Source organism: Buceros rhinoceros, unplaced genomic scaffold (assembly GCF_000710305.1).
Source record: "Buceros rhinoceros silvestris isolate BGI_N320 unplaced genomic scaffold, ASM71030v1 scaffold26321, whole genome shotgun sequence".
In the NCBI taxonomy this organism is placed as follows: Eukaryota; Metazoa; Chordata; class Aves; order Bucerotiformes; family Bucerotidae; genus Buceros; species Buceros rhinoceros.
In genome coordinates, this window is record NW_010395205.1 from 1,197 (window position 1) to 6,615 (window position 5,419).

The 5,419-nt window shown below is 54.7% G+C and overlaps 1 protein-coding gene across 1 annotated transcript; it reads right to left on the reverse strand.

Annotated features, from left to right (window-relative positions):
- Positions 1–2,890: 2,890 nt before the first annotated feature.
- Positions 2,891–5,292, reverse strand: VSX1 (visual system homeobox 1; the record flags this gene model as incomplete). Its single annotated transcript, XM_010145484.1, has 4 exons — positions 2,891–3,156; positions 3,790–3,970; positions 4,847–4,970; positions 5,214–5,292. Coding segments are annotated over 4 exons (650 nt in total), but the record flags the coding sequence as incomplete, so codon positions are not given.
- Between the last annotated feature and the right edge of the window lie 127 nt (positions 5,293–5,419).

Below are 5,419 nucleotides of genomic sequence, written 5' to 3' on the forward strand. Positions count from 1 at the left end.
CCTACTCCTACCGCTGCCCTACTCCTACCGCTGCCCTACTCCTACCGCTGCCCTACTACTGCTGCCCTACTCCTTCTGCTGCCCTACTCCTGCTGCCACTGTAACCACAGTGACGTATGGAAGACAGGGAGCGCTTCCTCACCAGGCTTTGCACAAGCAGCTACGAGGTGAGTTACTGTCCCTGCTCCAAGGATTGCCCCACCAGGCCCTGCTGCCAGCTCCTGATGGCAACCAGGAGCTGAGCCTTGGGCAGTTGCTGTCACCTCCCCTTCACTTGGCCTCCCCAGGCTTTTGTCCTGTAAGCAGAGCTGCAAGGGCACATCTGAGCCCCAGCATACGTGGCTGCAGTCTGCAGTTAGTGCCTGGCACATGAAAAGTGCTTCATAACACCAGCCCTCCCTGTGACTACCCCTTCACGGTGTGAGGTGAGAGCTGGGAGCCCCCCAGCACCTACCTGGAGAATTCCCCGCACCCCGCGCAGGGCTGGGGCTACGGTGTTTCCCCTGTGGGTGATGACATGCTTGCTGTTAGAGTGCTGCACCCAGCACAAGGCGAAGAGCCAGGCTATCTGCATGTGGGCAGGGGAAAAAAAAAATTGTAGGCATCCTTTCCCCTGTGGGTGATGACATGCTTGCTGTTAGAGTGCTGCACCCAGCACAAGGCGAAGAGCCAGGCTATCTGCATGTGGGCAGGGGAAAAAAAAAATTGTAGGCATCCAGTGCCAGCATGGCATGGCCCAAGTAAAAGGTTTGCAGATGCTGCTCAAGCAGGATTAGGCCTCCAGTGTGCTAAGTCTCGGCTCCCCATGAGCCTAATTGCTGCTGCAATAAGCCCTGGCTGGTCTTTCACTGAACCATGCTCCCCACAGCCCCCCCGTCAAACTTTTTTTTTTTGCTGCAGAGCTTGTATTTGCCATGCATATGTTCCCCGCCAGTGAGGCCTAGCTGAGCAGAGCTGGGGAAAGGCGGGAAATCTGCAGATGCCACTTTTGGGGCTCCTCTCTTGCCAGCCAGTGTCCCACCGCGCTCCCCCGGCCTAGCACAGCCTATGGCTGCCTGCGTACAAGAACCCAGGCCCCGCGGCAGAGGCGGGGACAGGTGACAGCATCATTACACGGCCCTACACCCCCTGAGCTGTATTAGGAAACTTTCCAAATTGGAATTACTCAGATTTTTATAAAACCTTTTGATAATTTTCCGTTATGTTTTGGCCAGCAAATGAAACTGGAGGCATTCCAGGAGAGCATGTGCAAGGGCCAGTTCAGCCCAGCCAAGAGAGGACCCATCGCAGTCAGGAGTCAGGCAGTTAGATGGCCGTGACGATGCCAGGTGCTCGTGCAGTTGGGACCTCCCGGCTGCTCCATGTGCCTCCCTGGGAGGCAGAAGTGCGCCCAGTGGTACCTCCCACGGAACAGTCACCTAGCCCAAGTGAGCAGCTGCTGCTTGTATGTAACAAGAGACGTGGGGACATAGCGTCCACCTCTGTAGCTTTCAAAGCTGCAGGATCAGCAGCAGGAGAGCACTGCAAAGAGATTCAAGAAGCAGAGCGCCTTTCCTGCCATCAGGGCAGCAGACGGTTCCGTGAAGGACCTCTCACTCGAGCTGTATCACAGAGGATCTTCAACAGCCCTTGGGAGAACGGAGCAACTTTCTCGCTGTGACTTCCCTCAGGAACTGGCCGAGTTCTGGACCATCTCCTAACCCATCAGCCGTGCTTTGGCACTTTGACTGGCACATGTCAATCACCTTTCAGCGTGTGTAGGCCACTGGACTAAACCTCACTTCTGAGAAGACATTTGAGGGTTTTGCTTTGCTCCCTTGGAACAACTACATTGCCTCAGCAGAGCTCTCCAGCCCAGCTTAGGCAAGAGTCTGCAGAGGATCTGCTCCAAGCTAGCAACTACCACGAGATGTACCACTACATATTGCAATGCAGAGCATGAAAACCAAAGATACACCACAATTTTATTTATGGATGTGTAATAAATAAATGGTGAACAAAACAGGAAGAGCCACGTTCAAAAATACAGATCACTAAAGTGCTTTTAGACATAAATATGGGGTAATCAAGAAACAGCTCTGACATTAACACTTTTTTACAGACAATTACAAAATATCTTCTTATGTTAACCCACAAAATTGTTTAATTGCTCTGGGGTACTATGGCTTGGTTTTCAGAAAGGTCTGTTCTATTATGCATAGCATGGCAGATAACATTCAAGAGTGTACAAAATCATTGCATAAAAAATGTCTTTACCCCCTTCTCCCAAATATGAGTTAAGGAAGCTACACAGTGTAAATCCAGTGATAAGGCTGCATTGGCAGGCCAGATCATCCGAAGGTATAAACTGGCGCATCTGCCAGGTTACACTAGCTTGAGGATGAACCCTACCGTGTTTAAAAACCCTGCTTCTCCTCAAGGTGGAAGAATTGTGTGTTCAAAGCAGAAGGACTTGCCACACAGGTGCTGTGCAGGGGTGGAAGTGCTCCGAGAAGGTGCCTGTAAACTCCTGCACTGCGTTTACACCCACGCATTTGAGAAGGGAGCGATTCCCATTGCATTGCTGCTCTTTGTGGCACTGGCTGGCCAGGGAAGCGTTCACAGCCTAGAGGGGAAGGGCAGCTCCTCCACAGCAGTGGTCCAAGATGACCACAATGCAGACTTGTTTTCACACCTCTCTTGGATCTGCTGGGACACATCTCCCACGCTCCACCCTGACTCTGCTGCAAAGTGAACAGCTTGAAAGTGAGGGGACAAGGGGATGTTTGTGCCGTTTTAAAATGCCCTGAATTCATTCCATTATTTAAGGAAAAAAAAATCAATAAATCAATAAATATTATTATCTTGCCAGAAAACTACGGGGTCTGGCCTCCTCTGGGGCAGTCCAAGCTCAGTGGTCACTGTCCTTCTGCTCCATAGGGGGGTCCTCGTCGATACACTGCCTCAGTATGCCCCTCTTCTCGTGCTTGGCTGTCCTGGAGAGATCAATAGCTGCATCCTCCAAATCTTTTGCAGGGCCAAGCTTGTCAGAGACCCTCTGGGAACTGGCCTGCTTCCCTTTGAGTTCTTCCTCCTCCTGCTTTGCTTGCCAGCCATCTGACAGCTTCTCTTGGCTCTCCACCTTCCTGCTCACCTCCATGGACTTCTTGTGCATGCCTTGCAGAGGGGAGAAAGCAAAGCCAAAGGTGCTGTTTGCTTATTTCTGCCTGGGACCGCTCAATATCACCTCCTGCCCTCCTGCTGCTGCCTTCAGCTCTCACGTCCCTAAGAGGACTCATGCTAGCTACCAGCCTTTCTCGACCCGCAGCCCTGCCACCTGCTCTCTGCAGCCTGAGAGGATGGCTTGTGGCAGAACTGGTACACACCTTCCCTGCAGCAGGGAAAACTTACAAGAAGAGGGATGCTGTGATGGCCTGGCCTGGATTTCGAGTGCCACTTCAGTGTAGGACTGTATATAAGCAGAGGGTAGCTCTGAGGTAGCATTATCTTCAGTTTGGGGGCGAGGGTGATGACTTCCACAACTGCAACTCCCACACTGGCTGCTAGCACTAGAAAGTGATACCTAACCACATGCAAGCACCTGTCCAACACGGCAGTAAAAGGTTTTCCTCTCCACAGCTGTTCTTTGCAAGGAAGGAGTGAAAAGGCAGGGCGCTTGGCGGACTGCGTACAGCTCATGGCTGAGGCCCTGTTCCTTTCTGGGAAAAGGCAAGGACACCCATATGAAAGAGGAAGGGCTGTTTGCACTGCACCCAACACCCCCCACCCCAGCCCCAAGGTCCCACTTACCCAGCAGCCATGGGGCGCAGGATCCCACCAGCCCACTCTTAGCGGAGTTGATGATGGACTCCGGCAGCGGGATGGAGTGCCTCACCATGGCCCCGTAGAGGCCGTACTCAGCCATCACGCTGCTCCGGCCCCAGCACTTCTCCCGCTTCCGCCACTTGGCTCTTCGGTTCTGAAACCAAACCTTCAGGGGTAACAGCCAGGATAGCACAGAGGGATGGGATTGGGCCCGTTGGGCACAGGGGAGTGTGCAACCAGGGCAAAGGATCAGCCGCGGTGGTGTGTGGAAGGGTTTGGGTGCGGACAAGCAGCAGCAGGAAGGCGGCCAGGGCAGCGCGTGGGAAGCGGGTTGAGGGAGGGCACACACATGGGTGTCAGTGAGAGAGGGGAGGAAGGGGAGGAGAGGGAGCACACATTACACAAAGCTGATTGTGACACACGAGGGTGATCCCAGCCAAAGTCACCCTATGGACCATTGCCCATAAGGGCCTTCTGCCACCTCCTCACGGAGCACCAACCTCTCCAGAAAAAGGGGTCCATCATGCAGCAACAGAAGATGACAGAGAGTGCTCAGATCTCTCTCCCCACCCACTTCCTGCATTCGAAGGCTCAAGGAGTGTAGACACGACCTGGTCTGTTCCACAGTGGAGCATGATCAGGCCCTAAAATGCCACATGTCCCTCAAAGAGGGAAGTTCATGTGCAACCTAGTGGGACACAGCTTGGCCCAGCAGCTTCTGAATCGCTCTCAGCTCCTGTCTGAGTTTGGGTCTCAGGAAGACAGGGCAGGACAGGGCAGTGAGCAGCTGTCAGTGCCAGCTCCAGCTCCATCCCTTGGTTCTGCATTTCCATCTGGAGCCTGTTCAGCACCGGGGGGCAGAAGCTGATGAACCCTGGCTCCCTGCAAGTGCCCCGCAGCTTTCAGTGCCATCACTTTCCCACTATCTGCATCATTTCCACGTTCTCACTACCTGCACTCACTGGCCATAGAGCAGAAGAGACAGCCAGGCGCTGGCAGCCTGCAGACTCCATGGGGCGAGAGGACAGTCACAGCCACCTACCTGTATCCTGTCCTCTGGCAGCTCAGTCTTCAGAGCCAGCATCTCCCGGGCATAGACGTCGGGGTAGTGAGCTTCGTTGAAAGCCTTCTCCAGCTCCTCCAGTTGGTGAGCTGTGAACACTGTCCTGCCGAGAGGAGATAGCACCCTGTGACACCGTTCAGGCCTTTACCAAGTGGCAGGGCAGGCAGCCCCCTCCCCACTGAGGTTTTCCTCCTGAAAATCCATCCCCCATCCCAGCGGCAGCCATTCTCCTTCTTTGCTGCCTCGGGGACGTCCACCCCCCAGTCTGGGGACCAGAAGGGCAGCAGGAGGCTGGTGGCAGCAGCAGGGACATGGGAATGCGGACAGCCTTGGTCCCGGGCTCTACCTGTGCCGGCGTTTCTTCCTCTTGATCTGTGAGGCGGACATCTTCAGGTCGCTGGTGTCCCCGGACAGGCTGTCCTCATCTGGCAGCAGCGGGCGGAGGGAGAAGAGTCACGTTCCCGTCGGGAGCAGGGGGACCAAACCCAGTCCCAAAACACGGCTCCAGCTGCCCGCGGGGAGCGGACCCGGGGCAGGGGTCCCCTCCCACAG